Below are 19,225 nucleotides of genomic sequence, written 5' to 3' on the forward strand. Positions count from 1 at the left end.
TGTGTGTGGGGGGTATAATCCCAGCAAGTGTCTTCTTCTATTCTGTAATCCCAGCAAGTGTCTTGGATGGAAAACCAAGAAGTCATTTCCCAGCAAAACAAATTGGGAAGAAATAATTTACCCAGTAATAAATTCAAATGGAAACAAATTTTAAAAACTGAAAGCCAAAAACATTTTAAGAGCCCTGCCAAACTGGCCAGTCATCTGACTATAAGGGAGTTCCCTGTGTTGATATGAAAGGCCAACACGAAATGGTCTCGGTGGATGTTCTACCTCAGTCCCTTCCCATTTGCTCGCACAATAGTCTGCAATTTTTGTGACTACTTTTAATTTGCCAACAAGAATGAGTCTGCTTTGAATAACAAATAGGGGCTGGGGGAAATATGACTCTGAAATGCACAGGTGGTTATCTGTGAAGTTAAAGAGGCAACGATGAAAGTAATACAAATAACACTTACTGGAGTTTCCCTGCTAGTCTCAAACATAGTGACCCCAGAGCTGGGGCTTTCTGGCTGGGGCAAGAGGTAATCTCACCTTCAGTCTTGTCGAAATCAACAGGACACCAGAAACAAACAGTGACTTTTAAAAACTCTGGATGTTAATTCCTCTGAAGAAGCCTCTTTCATTGCTTAGGTGTAAAAGAGGCAAGGGTAAGAACTGACAACCTTAAGACAAGGCAGGGAAGGCATCAGGGAGCCTGGAGATGGTTTTAATGAGCCAGAATTAGAACTCTGCTAGCAGAGTTTAGCAAATTAGGCCCCTCCCTTTCAACGGGATTTGAACACGCCTGGCTTGAGTGCAAGCTCTGCCTCTCATATATAAGCTATGGCCATTGTTCTAGCGTACAAGTCCCAATCCAGCCATGGGCGGGGCAGCCCTTTCCACTAACAAGGTGCCTCTCAGCTATGTACTTTCCTGGCAGGAAGCACACGCAAACAAATGTTTGGTTAACGAAGTGATGAAGTGATGGTGGCTGGGTGATTAAGGCTGGTGGCACTCTGTGCGCCTACTGCAGTCGCCCACCTCGGTCTAGGTCTTGTGACTCAACGTGATTGCCTTCACTAGACTTTGGCTCAGGTCCTTGCCTTCTGGCATCTACTGTTCTTCTGAGTCTTCCTGTGGTGTGGCCACCGTCCCCTCCAGCCTCTGAATCTGCCTTTTCCCATGGTTCCAAAATGGCCAGACCGTGAGGACAGACATGAGCCAAGCCTAGTTGTGAAAACATGTGGATCACAAGCTAGTCTCTGGCATAACCTGAGACCATTTCCCAGAAAACTGTCTTCATTGTGGCAGGGTTCAACCAGGTCCACAATGTCCATCACTTCCTTTGCCGGGAGCCATTTCCCAGGCGTACAACCCCAAGTATTTAAGTTTAGAAAACCATACACCTACAGAACCAACTCATACTCTTAAAAATAGCACAGGAAAGAGAATTTAAGACAATATAATGTGGGGTGTTTTTCCCCCCTCTTATTCTTCAAAAAAATATTCTGGGAAAGAAGATTGCTTGAGGGATTGTTATTGGGATGTGGAAACTTTCATCATTGATCCAAACATGGGACAAGTCTGTAGTGACCGAGGTGTGGGGGGAAAACAGTTACCATTTGGCAGATGTTTTGTGGCTGAAAGGACTGCAAATGGGTCGGTGATCTTAATCCAGTTCCCAGCGGGCACCCGGCCACATCACAGAAACCACCACCACACTTGGCAACCTGATTGTCAGCTGAAGCAACTTGGCTGAGGTTTAAATAAGTACAGGGAGAAAAGAACAGCCCACTCAGGCCTAGAGGTTGCCCTCGTAGGTCACAGCTGAGGCCCAAGGATGGGGCTGGTATGGAAACCTCCTACTGCATTGTGGGTGGAAAAGGACTTCACTTCCAAAGCACTCCATCAAACTGCATGCAAAAGAATACTGTGTTCACTGTCAATACATCATTTTTAAACAAGACATCAAGAGGAGAACTAAAAGCATATATATTGATTAAAGATTTGGGTTAGCCTGTCCTTGACTTGACTGCAGATAAAAACAACAACGGACCACTGATTTTTCCAAGACCAGCACATGCTCCCACCGCCGCCGATTCACCAGGACATGGGAGAGACTGTGGCTCAGTGGTAGAGCATCTGCTTGGCATGCAGGTGGTCCCAGGTTCAATCCCTGACATCTCCAGTTAAAAGGATCAAGCAGCAGGTGATGTGAAAGACCTCCGCCTGAGGCCCTGGAGAGGCACTACCAATCAGAAGAGATCCTGTGGGACCCATGGTCTGACTCAGTATGAGACAAAACTGAAAACAAAAAAGGGGGGGAATAAACTTAACCCAAACCAAACTCACATGTTGCCTCCTGGCATTGAGATGTAGAGGCTGACTAGCTCTGGTGGCAAAATTTCCTTTTAGCCATCATAACTAGTGGCCGCTGATAGACCTATCCTCCATGAATTGGTCTAATCCCTTTTTTAGAGCTGTCTATGACTGTCTATGAATAGGAGCTGCAGTGGCTCAAGTGGTTAAGACGCTGAACTGCAGGCTGTGGAAGGTCAGTAGTTCAGCAGTTCGAGACCCGGGTGCCGCATGATGGAGTGAGCTCCCGTCTCTTGTTCCAGCTCCTGCCAACCTAGCAGTTCGAAAGCAAGAAATGGCAAGTAGATAAATAGGTACCACTTCGGTGGGAAGGTAACAGCGTTCCGTGCGCCTTGGTGTTTAGTCATGCCGGCCACATGACCACAGAAACGTCTTCGGACAGCGCTGGCTCTTCGGCTTTGAAACGGAGATGAGCACCGCAACCCTAGAGTCGGATTCGACTGGCTTTCGAGCAAGGGAACCTTTACCTTTACCTTATGACAGAATAACACTAGCTACCAGTTTGCCAGTAAGGACAAAAAAGAGAAAAGGGGAAAAAACTGAACCTAAAATCTAGAATTCAGACCCTAAAAAGGTTAGTCAAGAATAGAAGAGGGCCCACTATAAAAATCTAATTATGAAACATACAAAAATATACATGTATTTATTCAACACAAATTAAAATAACAAATAAGGGCCGTGCATAGTAACAATGGGATCAAGAAGTAAGGAAGGTTCCATGGCTGCCCTTTAAATAACTGGCAGCATTCATCCGTACCCTGACCTGGATAGCCCAGGATAGCCTGTTTTCCTCAAATCTCGGAAGCTAAGCAGGGTGGTCCCTGGCTCGTATGTGGATGAGAGACCTCCAAGGAACACCAGGATTGCAAGCCACCTCTAACTTAGGGCTGCCAGGTCCCCAGGGGGGGGGGATTGCCTGCCCAAAGGGCCCCCAACCCCACCAGTCCAGATCAGGCCCGCAGGGGAACCCCACCCCCAAAGTGCCTGATTCAGGCCGACGTGCCCGGCATGATGACGTCACCCGGAAGTGACATCATCACATTGGGCACATCGCCGACCGATGCTCTAGCAATCAGCCTGGAAACTCGATGGTACCATAGAGTTTCCAGGCTGATTGCTAGAGCATCGGCTAGTGACATGCCCAATGTGATGATTCCATGTGGTGTCATCGTGGCACCCGCGTGCTTCGTGTGAACGTGAATGTCCCGGACAGGGACCAACTCTCCCCCGCTGTGCCAAGTGAGTGACTTGGCAACCCTACTCTGTCTCTTGCCTTGAAAACCTTACAGGGTCACCATAAGTCTGCTGCAACTTGACGACACTTTCCTCCTCCTCCTCCACCATTCATCCTTGTTGTGGTCTCCAAACTGTTTCAGGGACACCCAGAGTCCCTCAGAAGCTTATCTGAAGGTTCATCAGTTAGAAGATCAGCTAACGGTGGACAAGCTTCCCTGACCGACAGGTTGCCACCAACATCGATTGTTCTGTAAAATATACAGCTGCCTGCAGAAGAATGTCAGGGGTACTCTGGAGTGTTCACAAGTGTGTTGACTTACAGAACTTCACGTGGAGCTAAAGACCTGGCCTGCACACTGCCTGATCTGAATGTATACCATAGAACCCCTTCCCAAATCCTCTGCAAGATGCAAGGATTTTGTGGCAAGCAAGACAGCTGGGGAAGGGATTCCCTGAAGCTACAAAGTTTGAGAACAAACCGGTGCAATTAATTGAAGGGAATGGAATTATGCCAAGGATGGATTTGGCACAGGCGGCCTTTAATTGTCCCCACTGCACAGTGAGAGAAATTCCTTTCGCCGCACTAAGTAGCATCAGTCATCACTTCCATTATCTCCTGAGATGTCTTGCAGTGAGCACCGCCTGTGCCAGGGACTGCAGCAATGTTAAGGAAGGGGTTTTTATTATTATTATAAGTACAAGGAACAAAAGCCGCTGAAGAGCCATGAGGCAGCCCAAGAGATGATACCCCTTGGAACACACATTAGGCAATATTAAGAAAAGCAAAACAGGGGCTTCGGTTACCAGCAATAACAGAGGCTTAAGTCGAATGACTGATGCATGCAATAGAAGCATTCATGAGAGGTCATGTTAATCTGAGGCACAGAGAACAAAAAATATATATTAGGGAATTTCATGTGGTAGAGGTACTAAACTAGGTCAGACCAAATACTGCTACAAGGACCCTTGGAAATAGAGTAAGGGGGCAGCATTGACCTCATCCTCACCTGTGCTTGGATGGAACAACTTTAGACTATAGGCCAGGGGTGTCAAACATAAGGCCCGGGGGCCAGAAATGACCCATCCAGGGCTCTTACCCAGCCCATGAGCAACTGGTATGGATGGAAATATAAGGTACTCCCCCTTTCATGGTATCCCTTTGGGGGGAGGGAACTAGTCTTGTATATAATTAAATATATTTATTGGCACTTTTGTGGACTCCCCAGTAAACCAATTGCTTTCACTGCTAGGAATCAATTGCTTTTGCTTGTATTTCGAGTAAAAAACAATATTGTTAATTGGATTTTCTTGTGTCCTTTATAAAGTTTATATCTCCAGTAAAGGCTTCCCTTGCTGAAAAGCCAGTTGAATCCAACTCTAGGGTTGCGGTGCTCATCTCCGTTTCCAAGGCAAAGATGTTTCCGTGGTCATGTGGCCAACATGACTAAACACCGAGGTGCACGGAACGCTGTTACCTTCCCACCGAAGTGGTACCTATTTATCTACTTACAATTTCTTGCTTTTGGACTGCTAGGTTGGCAGGAGCTGGAGCCAGAGATGGGAGCTCACTCCGTCATGCGGCCCTCAGGTCTCGAACTGCCAAACCTAAGACCTTCCGGTCTGCAGCTCAGCATCTTAACCTCTGAGCCACCATGGTGCCCACATATCTTCACTACCTGGTATTATATTTTATGGCACACATGGCCTAGCCCGACAAAGTGACATTTATGTCTCATCCAGCCCATGCAACAAATGAGTTCAACACCTCTGCTGTAGGTGAGGTTAACATGGATACTTGTTCACACCCCAAACATTTCCTGTAGAAGAAGAAGAAGAGATTGGATGTATACCCCACCCTTCACTCGGAGTCTCAGAGCAGCTTACAATCTCCTTTCCCTTCCCCTCCTCACAACAGACAGCCTGTGAAGTGGGTGAGACTGAGAGAGCTCTGAGACGACTGCTCTTGAGAGAACAGCTCTGAGAGAACTGTGACTGGCCCAAGATCGCCCAGCTGGCTGCATGTGGAGGAGTGGGGAATCAAACCCAGTTCTCCCAGATTAGAGTCTGTGCTCCCAACCACAACACCAAACTGTACATAGAAAGCATGTCAGGGTGAAGCCTCTGGTCCTATGCAGGGTTACTCCAGTCTAAACCTAATGGTCACTCCAGTCTAAACCTACATAGGATTGCAGGGTTGGCTTCCTGTGTGCAGGGAATCTTCTGATGCAGAAGAATATCCAGTCACAGGACCCCATGTATTCCAAAGTGTTCAGGCCTAGGCACGAGTTCAGTGCCTCCATGTGAACTGGACAATGGCATCCTCTTGTTTCAACAGTGATTCAATCATTGGACAAAGGTGAGCCCTGAATGTGAGGTGTCCTTTCAACGCGAAAGTCTCAGGTCTTTGCACACTTACTTGGAATTCAGCGTTTAATTTCTGAAAACAACTGCTCTGTCGGATGGTTCATGTCATAAAGTTGGTCAGAAAGAAAATGGAAATATAAATTACAATTTTAGGTTAACCAATTATGTAGGAATTTCTTCACAATTGGACCATTGTACTAAATGTTTTACTGCTTGGTGAATGCATATACAATCATGGGCTGGTCTCGCCCTTCGTGATCTGCTAGCAAACCCAAGCGCATTCCATTTGGGCTCATATCAGCTCCCCCGTTTGCATACAGGAAACTTTTATGGAGCTTCTCTCCCACTCAGAGACTTCCTCAGCCACAGACCCCTTACCTATTGGCCAGCAGTGTATGTGCGTGTGTGCGCGCGCACATGCGCACATGTGTATTTCTATCATCTTCTGAGAATAGTAGCATTGCCCAACAAGCTGGACCAATCAGCAGGGAGTCCAATCCAGACGTTCCACAGGCCAAGTCTGACTCTCTGACCACAGTACGCGCCGCCTCTCTGTATGGAACTGCGGAAGAGGAATGGGAGCAAAGGAGCAAAAACCTTCTTCCCCATCGACCCTTCTCCAGTCTTCAAAACAGCCAGAGGCGGCAAATCAGATTCTGGAAAAAATGAATCCAGATGACCCAAAAATGCATCTCATATCTCATGTAGCCACTTTGGTGTAGTGGTTAAGTGTATGGACTCTAATCTGGGAGAACCGGGTTTGATTCCCCACTCCTCCACTTGCACCTGCTGGATGACCTTGAGCAAGCCACAGTTTTGACAAGAGCTGTCCTTGAAAAAGAGCAGTTTCTATCAGAGCTCTCTCAGCCCCACCTCCCTCACAGGGTGTCTGTTGTGGGGAGGGGAAGGGAAAGGAGTTTGTAAGCCACTCTGAGACTCCTTTGGGTAGTGAAGGGCGGGGTATACATCCAATCTCTTCTTCTTCTTTTACCTCACAGGGTGTCTGTTGTGGGGAGGGGAAGGGAAAGGAGTGTGTAAGCTGCTTTGAGATTCCTTTGGGTAGTGCAGGGCGGGGTATGAATCCAATCTCCTCCTCCTCCTCCTCCTCTTCTTCTTCTTCTTGTGGTTCCCCCACACATGTACACACAAGCCCCCGGCTTTTCTTCTGAGAAGCTTTTGGCTTAAGCAGAACCAGCATCTGCAACTGTCATTTCCCCCCAACTGCCTTCTCATCTGCCCCTTGTCTTCAGCTGGAATTGTAAGCTCCTTGCAGCAGGGCCCTGTTGTTGTTGTTGTTGTTTTTGCTTATGTTGGCACCATAAAGCACCACGTACCCTGACCTGGATGGCCTAGCTCATCAGATCTCAGAAGCTAAGCAGGCTTGGCCCTGGCCAGTAATTGGATGGGTGACTTACAAAGAATATCAGGGCCAGGAGGCAGAGGAAGGCAATGGAACCACCTCCAAATGTTTCTTGCCTTGAAAACCAGTGAGGAGCCCAGGCAGGACAGGGACCTCAATGGGGTACAGTGCCAGAGAGTCCACCCTCCAAAGTTTCCACTTTCTCCAGGGGAGCTGGTCTCTCCAGATCTCACCTGGAGGCTGGCATCCTATGTAGTAATGAGAATAAGGTCATTTGTGTCCGGTGTAGCTCATATGCTTCCCCCAGCCTCAGGAGCAGTGTTCCCTCTAAGCTGAGTTAGTATGAGCTAGCTCACAGTTTTTTAGCCTCCGGCTCACACATTTTTGTCTTAGCTCAGGAAGGATGGCCCCAGGGCAAATCAATTTATGCAGTATCCTAATTGCTAGCCCACAACTTTAAAGCCAGTCACTCACAAAGTAGAATTTTTGCTCACAAGATTCCACAGCTTAGAGGGAGCATTGCTCAGGAGTTGCCATCAGTTTGACCTATTTGGATCGCTGCTGCTTCTGGAACTCAAATGGGATTTGCAGATCAGTGTGGGCAGCACGGCACTGCAGTGTTTGCATGCATTTGTCCTCCTGACAGTGCGTACAGTGACAACCGACATGCAGTGTATTGTCGCTTCCTTTCCAAGCTAAGCAGCCACCACAAGCCTATGAATTCCAAAACCACCACTTGAGGGTGTGGTTACTGTAAGTAAATCACACCCATGGGTGGATTAGCAGCACTTGGATGCGTCTCAGACTTGCTAACACCCCCAGGGATTATTTTGTCATTTGCTGAACAGTTCAGCCAAGCATCTGGTGCTAGAAAAGCCTTCTTTACTCATCTACATGAGCCAGCAGGGAAAGTAAATATCGCTGTTTGACAGAGCTCATCGCTGACAGGTAATGTGCTCTATTGGTTCCTATTTATCCCGAATTCTCCAAAATTAGGGATGTGAAGCATAAATAGCATTGTGGTTGTGCAATCGTATCTCCTCATTCTCTCTCTGTCCACAAGTCCAGTTTCCTAATCCATTGGGACAGACCATTGTTGCAAGGATCTCTCTAGCGTGATTTTTTTTCTCATGCAACATACATCACTATAAGACAATTTTGCAAACATATGCATGCCCATAGCTTTTCATAAAAAGGATGGTTTTAGTGAAATTCACAACAGCAGTAGCTGGGGATTTGGGAAATGGGTACCTGGAAGCTCCCATAGCAGATATGTTCTTTGTAAAGCTGACCTGTCTCCAATCTTCCACCAGTGCAACAAAGATAATGTTCATTTGAGGAGGAATGTAAGGAGGGACTGGGGGGGGGGACCTGATCTTTGACAGTCATTGAAATGTACTGTGAAAGTTGCTTCTGTCTCCTTTCTCTTGCATAGTTCAGAATTGTTCCCATGAGCTATCTAAACGATCCCTTAAGTTTTCAGTGACAAGTTTGTTGCAAGCTTTCACATGCAGGTGTATCAGCCCCTGAATAACACAAGATATTCTATAGTGCAATTGGGGTCATCTAAATTCTAAGCCACATTTTAGAAAGAGATTATATTCCACGGTGCTTTAGTTTTGCTCTGTTACAAATCTCTGCAAAGAACTAGGTTCCTAACAGTGCCATCCTAAGCACTGGGAGCTGGCACATCACCAGCTCTGACATGGCACCAGTATAGCTGTTTGGTATACAGATATATCACCCACCAAAATACTCTTCACCAAAATAATTGAAGGTTTTTAAATATTGTTTCGCAGAAGAAAGTGCAGGATACTTCGGGTCTCCAGTACACAAGCAGAGCCTACTGGAAGCAAACAGCCACTCTTATAAGCAGACAGAATTAACTCAGCATCAGATTCCCTGAGAACATGTAGCTTTGCCCCCCCCATGCAGCCCCCTTTGCAAAATCTAACAAAAGCATCACTCTCCCTCTAAAATTCAAAATGCATAATCGTCATTTCCCCCCCCCAACATGTACAGATCCTGCAGAGCACAAACCCTAGACACCCAGAAGGCAAATCGCCCAGCCAGAAGAACACCCATCACCACTAAAGGAACACCTCTAACTCCAATGGGACAAAAACAGAGGCCAAACACTGGTAATATTCCCATTTGTGACAATCAAAAACAGGTCCAACTCAACAAAAAATATTTTGTCAGTTCACTCAGTTGATCAATAAATTCAGTAAAAAGTCAGACAATGAATACTTTGAAATAATTGAAGAGGAATCCCAAGTCCAGACAAATTCAGGAAGAAAGGGGTTAAACAAGTGACTTGCCAGTATTCAATTAATACTCAGCTCAGTGTGTCTGCATGCACTCACATGCACAAGGGGTTCTGACATGATCAGAGTCACACCTTCTATGACTCCTACTGGCTTCTGCACTTGGTGTGCAGGCAACAAACAGACCCGTCTTCACTTGTACTGTACCACTTCACTTGTACTGTACCACTGTACTGTACTCCTTGGACATTTCCAGTCTTTGACAGACAAGTGCTCTTATGTCAGGACTTAGTCCTGAAGCAGATCCTGACTCTGAGACATCACCTGACATATGTCAGGCAGCGATACAGGTCATAAGAACATAAGAGAAGCCATGTTGGATCAGGCCAATGGCCCATCCAGTCCACCTCTCTGTATCACACAGTGGCCAAAACCCAGGTGCCATCAGGAGATCCACCAGCAGGCTAAAACTCCAGAAGCCCTCCCAGTGTTGCCCTCCAAGCACCAAGAATACAGAGCATCACTGCCCCAGACAGAGTGATCCATCTCTACCTTGTGGCTAATAGCCACTCAGGGACCTCTGCTCCATATGGTTATCCAGTCCCCACTCGAAGCTGTCTGTGCTTGTAGCTGCCACCACTTCCTGCGGCAGCGAATTCCACATGTTAATCACTCTTTGGGTAAAGAAGGACTTCCTTTTATCTGTTCTAGACCTACTGCTCATCAATTTCATTGAGTGCCCATAAGTTCTTTTATTGTGAAAAAGGGGGGAAAGTACCTCTTTCTCTACCTTCTCTGTCCCATGCAGCCACACCAGCAAGGAAGTCTCTTAACCGCAGTTAGCCAGACCTGGTCAGGTTATGCTCCCTGATGCTCATGAAGGCTTCTGGATGGGGCTAGTGCTGCTATTGAAGCTGAATACGCATCACCTTTGCTTTGTTTCTTCTATTGCCCTGTCTGGCCTCAACTACCCCACCAACAACTTGGCAGGAAGTGGACCTGACACTTTACTCTCCATCCCAATGTCATAAGCAGGTATCTACAACCCACTGAATGGAAAACCTTGGGAAAGGGCCGTTTTTTGTGCCTGCCAGCAAATGTCCAAATTAAGAACATAAGAGATGCCAATGTTGGATCAGGCCAAAGGCCCATCCAGTCCAACACTCTGTATCACACAGTGGCCAGAAATACCAGTGCCATCAGGAGGTCCACCAGTGGGGCCAGGACATTAGAAGCCCCCCCAAGCACCAAGAAGACAGAGCATCACTTGCCCCAGAGTCCCTATCTATACCTTGTGGCTAATAGCCACTGATGGACCTCTGCTCCATATGTTTATCTAATTCCCTTTTGAAGCCGTCCATGCTTGTAGTTGGCAGTCATTTGCCTCCTTGGAGCTCTTCACAAACCAAGCTTAACATCAGGAGCTCCACCATCAAGGCAGGAAATGAGCTTGTCCGATCCATTACACGCAGCAGGGGGCAGAAGCTAGAAAATAGCAACTTGGCCAAGCCACACAGCAAGTTCAAGCTTTGAAGTTAGACGTCGGAGCTCCAAGGACAACATGATCTCTGCTGGACCCTCTAGAAAGACTTCCATATAAACAAAGAGGATTGTATCCAACCACCAATAGACGATGTATAAATTTCCCCTGCAGGGGAACACACAGAAAATCCCTGTTCTCCTTTTGCTGAGGGTTAGTTAGATACAACCGATGGCTCTCGGGCTAACCGAGCTGAGTTTCTGCACTACCCAGCATATGCGGATGGACCATTGCAAATCCAACACTGCAGAAAGACTTCCCTAAAACACAACATTATATCCAACAGAGGAAGATCCTGCAGTCAACTGCCTGTCATCACCCTGATGATATGCAGTACGATGCTTGGCAAATTTAGCCAAGGCAAACTCAGAAGGAACCCTGCTCGCTTCAGTGGGATTTACTTCCAGTATGGTTCACTTAAGATTGCAGCTTATTCTCAGTGCAAACTGAGTTATTGGTGCTCTTGGAATACTACTTTAAACATGCCATTGTCAGATATTTGTGAATGTTTTTAGTGTACAATCTAACTTCTTTTTTGCCTTCATGCCACAGCTGAGATGTGACAACCCTGTAAGGTTTTTAAGGCAAGAGAATGGCAGTCTTGGTATTCCTTGGTGGTCTCCCATCCAAATACTAACCAAGGCGGACCCTGCTTTAGCTCTGCTTCTAAGATCTGACCAGATCAGTCTAGCCTGGGCCATCCGGGTCAGGGCAACCAAACGATATACTTTAAAGGAAAGCCCAAATCACAAACACAACTCAACTGCAAAAGCAAATAAAATGTCAGTGCATTTAATACTCCAGGAGGGTTACAATACAGAGCCAACAGGCACTGAATCTTCCATTTAAGGTCACCAACTAGCCAAAGTTGTCCAATTCAGTTCAATGCGCTTAATCCTCTCCCAGTGAATTCAAATGGATTTAAAGTGACGTCTGAAACCCAAGAAAACAATCGTTTTTATTGGGACAAAAGCTTTTATTGGGAACAATCTAATGACACATAACAGAGTGCAAGCTTTGGAGTTCATCAGAACTCTTCCTTGGCATGGATTTTACAAAAAATAATGGTTTGCAAACGAGCTTTGGGAAGGGAGGATGCCACCAAGCAGGGTGTGAACTTGTCCTGCATTGTGGGTTCTGTGCAGAGCAGATTCAAATGAAGCTGGTTTCAAGTCACTCCAGGCAAAAGACACAGTAAAATGGTTATGTTCCACAAAATAAACAACGTCCAACTGATGTCTCGGATACCTCTCTAAACCAGCCAGATTCAAAATCCCTTTTTTCAAAGAGAGACAAGAAATCACTTAAAAGCCATTGTATTAACTCAGGAGGTAAGGGTGGCATGAGGTGTACAGCTGCCCATTAAGCCTCTGTTAAAGGAACAGGACATCTTTCTCCAGACCTGTTGGCAACCGAAGCCCTGCTAAGCAGGAAAAGGATGCATGGAAAATGTCCTGTTCACTCAGAGTACAGCTGCACATCAGTTACTGGACTCAATTTAAGGTGTTCACTATCCCATTCAAAGCCTTTCACGGCCTTGGACCTTTGTATCTGCAAGACCTCCTGCCCCCTATGCTCTGCCACGACAGGCTCACTCGGGCCTATAGCCAGGATTTTGTGGCTTGTGGGGCAAAAAAAATTCTGGTGGGGCTGCCATTATTTGCCATAATGAAGGGGGGTGGCACGTGGCCCTCTCCCTCCCTCCCTCCTGCAAGATTTAAAGGGACCTCCAGCTGACTGGCAGGCCACATGCTCCTAACTGGCAGACCACGTGCCCTTGCAGGAGGAGAGGGAGAGAGGTGTGTGCCACCCCCCTGCTTCTTCTCAAAAGCATTTAAAAGATCCCTTTAAATGCTTTTGGGAATAAGGGGGCCTTTAAGAAGCAGGGGGGTTTCAGGAAGGGGGCTGGCCCTTTCAGGAAGGGGGCAAAGCCCCCAGTAGTCCAACTGTCACTACAGGCCAGGAGCAGGGTCTTCAGCAGGTGCCAGCCTGCGAAAGGGCAATGTCCACAACTGCCCATACACGTGGCCTTCTCCGTTGTGGCCCCCACCTGGTGGAATGGCCTGCCTGAGAAGGTCAGCAAGGCTCCCACATACTAGGCAAAACTGAACAAAGTCTGGGCCCAGCGTCACCTCTGAGACCAACCAACTTTAATTCTGGGTCTAAGCTGAAGAAGTGTGCCTGCACACGAATTAAACTTTGTTGGTCTCAAAGGTGCCTCCAGACTCAAACTTTGTTCGACTGCTTCAGACAAACAGGGCTACCCACCTGAACCGATGCAAAACTGAATGCTTCAAGAGGACTTTTCGACAGAGGCAATAGAGTTGCCCTGTACTAAATGATTCACAAAGTTATTTGAAAAAAAATATTAGGAGCTGTGGTCTATACTACTGTGTGTAGCTTGCTGGAACTAGGATCCTACTACGGGATTTTGCAAATAATTTAATGTGTCATGTGATGTTCTGCTTCGGTTCTGTTTTTAGACTTCTGGTTGGTCCTACAACCCTAATCCTATTGCATGGCTTGCAGAATCTCCCATCTGTCACTCGTAGTGACTCCTTCTGTGTAATCCGCCTCGAGTCCCAGGGAGAAAGGCGGACTATAAATAATGACATAAATAAATGTACAGATCCCCCCCCCCCCAAGCAGCCTCCATATGTGACTCCAGACCAACACAGGTCAGCCTTGCACGGTTCAGACACCCAGACATTCCCACACCCCGGCAGCACTCGGGGTGGGGGGAGGTTTGCCACATGAAGCCACTGCCCCAGCCACCCGCTCCTCCCCTCCACCCACAGCACCGGGCCGCCTTCCCTCAGAACTCCTCAAGCATCTTTGACCTCTGCAGAAGAGTTTAGAAAGTCATCTCAGCCATGCTTAAAGACAATCCCCTTCAGCTGAGCAAGGAGGAAAGATGCACTGGACAGTGCCATGGGGGGGGGGGGGCAGGAATGGTGGAGACCGGTGTTCCCTCTAAGTTGAGTTAGTGTGAGCTAGCTCACAGTTTTTTAGCCTCCAGCTCAGTTTTTTTTGTCTTTGCTCAGGAAGGATGGCTCCAGAGCCACCTAATTTATGCAGTAGTCAAATTGCTCGCTCACAACTTTAATGCCAGTACTAGCTCACAAAGTAAAATTTTTGCTCCCAAGGCTCCACACCTTAGAGGGAGCATTGGTGGAGACTGCTCCCCCCCAAGACAAATCTGCTGCTTGAGGCCCCCACCTCATCTTCCCCATCACCACATACAAAGCATGAACTAAAAAGAGATAGCTGGAATCCTGACTACTTGCTCCTCAAGTCCTGTGCATCCTGGGATATTGTCAAGGGAGCAGCCGCTGAGATGGAAGGCAGCAGAGAAAGGTGGGATGTGAACCAGGTCGTCCCGTCCCCCCTGAACTGCCCCTCACTGCTCCTGGGGTCACAGGAGACCTTCAGTTGCAGGCTACCAATTACAAGTGGGTGAGATCTGGCAAGCAGAGAGACCACTCCTTGGGGATGTGCTGGCTAGACTGCCCCACAACACAGAAGTCCCATGAGGAAATGACAACCCAAGATTGCTCAATCTGAGTTCATTCAGAAGTTCAAAACAATGGAGGGGGGGCTGAATAGGGACACAGGATTCTTGCCTCACTGCAGATGCTAATTTTCTGGGGGTTGGGCAGCATTTCTCCACTCCTCTAATCTAGTTGGTTACAAAGGTCGAGTCCAAAGGGCACCTTGAAGACCAACAGGTATAATTCAAGGTACAAGCTTTTGCACACACGATTTCAGATGTGTGTATGTATCCACTGGCACTTTTGAGACCAACAGGTTTAATTCTGGGTACAAGCTTTCGTGTGTGTGCACATGAAGAAGTGGTGCGCGTGTGTACCTGAAGATGCGTGTGTACACAAGAAAGCCTGTACCCAGAATTAAACTGTGTTGGTCTTAGAGGTGCCACCAGACTCAAACTTTGTTCTGCTGCCTCAGACCAACAGGGCTGCCCACCTGAATCTGTCTAGTTGATTCGGATGCGCCTTGTCCTTGCACCTCCTTTACCAGCGCTCTTCACAACACTCCTCCCATCTTCTGACCAGGAGGAAAGGACAAAAGATCTCCGTGTCCCGTCTGAGGAAAGGAGCGTTGGCTCCCCGAAAGGTGGCACCCTGGAACTCTTGCTGGTCTCTGAGGCCCTCCGGGACTTGAACCTTAATTGTTCCGCTGCAGACCAACACGAGGACGAGGACGGCCCTCTGAAGCAAAATATCTGTGCCCCAGCCCCAGCGATCATGCACTAGAGGTCAGGTAGGCAGGACGACCTCTGGCTACCGTCGATGTGTCTCGACTCTTTTTTTTTTATTTTTTTAGAGAAGCCAATGTTGGATCAGGCCAATGGCCCATCCAGTCCAACATTCTGTCACACAGTGGCCAAAAATACCAGGTGCCATCAGGAGGTCCAGCAGTGGGGCCAGGACACTAGGAGCCCTCCCACTGTTGCCCCCCCCAAGCACCAAGAATACAGAGCATCCCTTGTCCCAGCTTGAGAGTCCCTATCTATACCTTGTACTAATAGCCACTGATGGGCCTCTGCTCCATATGTTTATCCAGTTCCCTCTTGAAGCTGTCCATGCTTGTAGCCGCTGCCACCTCCTGTGGCAGTGAATTCCATGTGTTAATCACTCTTTGGGTGAAGAAGTACTTCCTTTTATCCATTCTAACCCGACCGCTCAGCAATTTCATGGAGTGCTCACGAGTTCTTGTATTGTGAGAAAGGGAGAAAAGTACTTCTTTCTCGACCTGCTGTATCCCATGCATAATCTTATAAACCTCGATCATGTCACCCCTCAGATCCCTGTCGAGCTGGCTTCATTTCTTGATGTATTTTAGCAGCCTCCTTGAGGCCCGTCGAAAGGCCGGAGGTGGGCCATTACTAATAAGGGCAACGATGCCTTAAGTATTTCTGTTTCGCCTCCTTTTGCGGAGGAGAAAAGCAGGCAGGCGAAAGAGACCCCCTACGGATCTAGACAACTTCCTGTAGGGGGTCTCAGAAAGCCGTGCGGGCGCACACACACACACACTCCCCGGCAAGAAATAACAGCCTGGAAAGACCACTAAAGAAAAGAGAGCGAAGGCGGGCGGCATCTCTCCAGTGGACATCCGCGCCATCTCTGGGAGGAGGCCGTGGCTTTGCAAAGAGCCCTGGGACACCATCGGGTGTCTCCGACGGGCAGGGCCACATGCATTTCCTCGAACCAGCTCAGATGTGTTTTGCAACCCCCTCGATCCGCCTGGGAAAGCCTGAGGCCTGCTCCCGACAGGCTGACACAGAGAACTTTTCCCCCTTCTCCCCAAATACCAGAACTCGAGGGCGTCCAATGAAGCTGATGGGCAGTAGGTTCAGGGCGGACAAAAGGAAATACCTTTTTACACAGATTGTGATTCAAGTGTGGGATTCGCTGCCAGAGGCTGTAGGGACGGCCACAGGAATAGACCGGTTTGGGGGTTGTTGTTTTTTTTTAAAAAGGGATTCATGGAGGATAAATCTATCGAGGGCTACTAGTCTGCGGCAGTCAGTTCCTGAGTCCCAGAGGCAGGAGGCGGTATCAGGGAAAGGCCTCGGCCTCTCCGCCCTGTGGCTGGCCGTCCAGAGGAACCGGCTGGCCCCTGTGTGAGACGGGGCGCTGGACTAGAGGGACCCTCACTGGTCTGACCCAGCAGGGCTCTTCTGATGGGGGGAGGAGGGACTCCTTCGCTGCCTCTCCATCCCTGCCCCGGTTGGCATCTTGAGGCGCCGGCACTCCGCCTGCTCCCCCTCCCGCCCAGGCCGGTGTGGGCCGTGGGGGAGGAAGGAGGGTGGGGAGAGAATGTGCCCTCCTCCTCCCCCTCCCCCCCCCACCGGCGGGCGCGTCCCCCCCTGGGCCGCCGCTTCCAGCCTCTCGCGCTCCTCTCCTCCCGCGCTCTGCCGTCGGACCTTGTAATTATGTCACGCTGCAAGGGAAACCGCCAGCATCTGGCGTGCGGTCGAGCAAACTTTTGTTTCAAGACCGGCGACTATTTTTAGCAGGGGGAACTTGGTCGGGAGGAGAGTAATTTCCGAGGGTTTCCAAGAAAATCTGGCGGCCTCGCCAGTCGCGGAAAGAGAGAGAGAGAGAGAGAGAGAGAGAGAGAGGGGCTGCTCCTCTCCTCTCGCCCGAGAAAGGAAGCCGCTCTCCTCAATCCTCCGCCCCCCCGTCTTTGGGCCCCCGGGTCCGTCCCCCCCCCACGCGGCGATCCTTTTCAGGTGGAAAGACCCTTCGGCGGCTCCCTGGGCCTCTCGGAGCACCCACTCCTGGGAGCCCCCCCTTGGTGAATCTCCGGGTGGGGGCTCCGGCGCTCTCCCAGGACGCCCCCAGCATGTGTATCTCATTAGGCGTCCCGGAGGGAGAAGCCGGCGCGTTTTCCCAGCACGGAAGACGAACCGCAGCTCTGCCAGGCGATCCAGACTTGGGCGCGGTTGGGCATCTGACAGATGGGGGGGGGGGAGAGACGGGGGGGGGCGGGAAGGGCGCGCGGGCCCCATCCAGCCCCCAGGGGTAACTCCGGGGGACTCACTCCCCGGTGAAGAGGCCCAGGCTGCCCAAGTCCGCGGCTGTTCCTGCTGCCCCTGAAGCCAGGCTCAAGGGCCGGGCTGCGCAATCCGAAAGGCGGGATAGGACAGGACGGAGGGAACACCTCTCCGGTTCCCGCGGCGCGTCGGAAGCGCCCGTTTGGGAAGCCCCCTGCTCAAATGCTGCCTCCTCCCTGCGCGCACCGGCTGGGTAGTGACTGAGCCGCGGGGGGGGGGCCGCGGGCGGGTGGAGGCGAGAAGCCCCCGGTCTTTCCCCTCTTCAGCGCCCCCCTCCCGCCCCACGCGCAATCTAGGGAGGTGCCGAAAGATGCCTACCTCGCGGGGCTGTTGGGAGATCCACGGAAGCCAGGCGAACGTTTCAGAGCAGGCGGCGCCGGGAGGTCCCTGCAGCCTCCTCCGGAGCCAGACAAGGGAACCCCCCCCCCCGCGCGCGCGCGCTTTCTCCAGCCGCTGGCCCGCCCGCCGGACGCGCAGTCCTACGTTAGCAGCTGCGGCGCAACCGGAGCTCTTGCGCCAGGAGCGATCGAGATGCTTGAGCCGGTGCGATCCGGCCAGGAACCGGAGGGGCAGGAAGGGGGGAGCGGGGGTGGCGGCGGCGGCCTTTCGCGCGCACTTCAGGGGAGGCAGTTCGGAGTGGAGGACCCGCTTCCCCTGCCCCAAAGCCCCGGGCGGGCAGCTCCAGCGCCCCCAGCACCGCCGGCCCCAAACCACCGTCCCCTCGCCCGACGAGGCCGTGACCCCTGCAAGCCACCTGCCCCCTGCAGCGGGCAGAAGGGAGGCGCGGGGGGAGCGAAGGCCTTTGGGATCCGCCGGCCCGATCCGGCCAACAGCCCCGCGTGTCTGGGTCGCTGTCAGCTTCCCGGAGAGCCCGGGCGAGGGAGGCGGTGCGGAGCGGAGCGGCCTTCGCCAAGGAGACTGCTTCCCCGGGACGGGATCCTGCCCGTCATTCAGCACCGCAGCCTCGAAATCTCTTCAGGACGGCCAGGGGAAGGGCGCTCCAGGCCAGTGGGGAAGGCTCCGTCTCCCCTCCAGCCGCCTTCCAGCCTCCCGGTCCTGGGCAGGGTTCCCCCGAAACAAGTCTGTCCGCCTGCCTTCAGCGAGCCCTCCCCCTCCCCGCCCCGGGGTCGCTCAGCCGTCGAGGCCAGATCCCTTCTCCCCCGCTCACGGCCCAGGCTGGGGGAGGCGGCGCTGCCCGCCCTCCGGCTTCTCCGGGGCACCTGCTGCTGGAGGCCTCTCCAGAGGCGGGACGCCGGTTCCGCCGGGCTGGGCGCGCCGGGAGGCAGCGCGACATCATGCGGGGAGGGGGGGGGAGACCGGGCCGAAGGTGACTTACAGGTAGCTGCCGCTGGTGAGGATGAGGAAGATCTGCGGGTAGTAGACGGAGAGTAAGGCGCTGCGCGAGGAGAGGAGGATCATGGTCGTCTCCCGGAGGAAGCCCTCCTCCGGGCCGGTCTCTCCTGGCTGGGGGCCCCCCGCGAGTGGCTCCCTTCTCCCCCGGCAGGCGCTTTTCTGGG

At 50.7% G+C, this 19,225-nt stretch overlaps 1 protein-coding gene across 1 annotated transcript in view; it reads right to left on the bottom strand.

Moving 5' to 3' along the window:
- WNT7B (wingless-type MMTV integration site family member 7B) overlaps positions 1-19,127 on the bottom strand; it is a 131,553-nt gene extending 112,426 nt beyond the window's left edge. The window contains exon 1 of the mRNA XM_015416353.1: positions 19,045-19,127. Within this exon, the coding sequence (XP_015271839.1) occupies positions 19,045-19,127 (83 nt within the window). The remainder of the gene's footprint in view (positions 1-19,044) is intronic.
- Positions 19,128-19,225: the final 98 nt, after the last annotated feature.

The sequence above is a fragment of the Gekko japonicus genome, unplaced genomic scaffold, assembly GCF_001447785.1.
Source record: "Gekko japonicus isolate JY-2015 unplaced genomic scaffold, Gekko_japonicus_V1.1 scaffold1109, whole genome shotgun sequence".
NCBI lineage: Eukaryota > Metazoa > Chordata > Lepidosauria > Squamata > Gekkonidae > Gekko > Gekko japonicus.